The sequence below is a fragment of the Tupaia chinensis genome, unplaced genomic scaffold (genome assembly GCF_000334495.1).
Source record: "Tupaia chinensis unplaced genomic scaffold, TupChi_1.0 Scaffold149964_1, whole genome shotgun sequence".
Classification (NCBI taxonomy): Eukaryota; Metazoa; Chordata; class Mammalia; order Scandentia; family Tupaiidae; genus Tupaia; species Tupaia belangeri.
The window spans coordinates 642,750-643,076 of NW_006209805.1; the positions used below are offsets into that span (position 1 = coordinate 642,750).

The following is a 327-nucleotide window of genomic DNA, read 5'->3' on the forward strand; positions in this document are numbered from 1 at the left end:
CCTGCCCCTGCCCGCCCGCCTGGGGGGCTGTGAACTGGAGCCACAGCGCGGCCTGTCCCTGCAGGCCGTCTGGGTGTGCCCAGCCTGCTGCCCACCTGTTCTCGGTGCCCGAGCTTCCCGCCGAGCTGGCGAGGGTCTGGGCCGCTGGCAACTGGACCCCAGAGTCCCCGTCCCCTGCCTGCCAGTGCAGCCGGCCTGGCGCCCGCCGCCTGCTGCCCAAGTGCCCCGCCATGGCCCGCCTGGGGGGCTGTGAACTGGAGCCACAGCGCGGCCTGTCCCTGCAGGCCGTCTGGGTGTGCCCAGCCTGCTGCCCACCTGTTCTCGGTG

The 327-nt window shown here is 74.3% G+C and overlaps 1 protein-coding gene across 1 annotated transcript in view; it reads left to right on the forward strand.

The window, feature by feature from the left end:
- Positions 1 to 327, forward strand: part of ABCA7 (ATP binding cassette subfamily A member 7) — a 20,048-nt gene that overhangs the window by 12,040 nt on the left and 7,681 nt on the right. Inside the window, 1 exon segment of the mRNA XM_027769562.1 lies at positions 47 to 220. Coding sequence (XP_027625363.1) covers positions 47 to 220 — 174 coding nt within the window.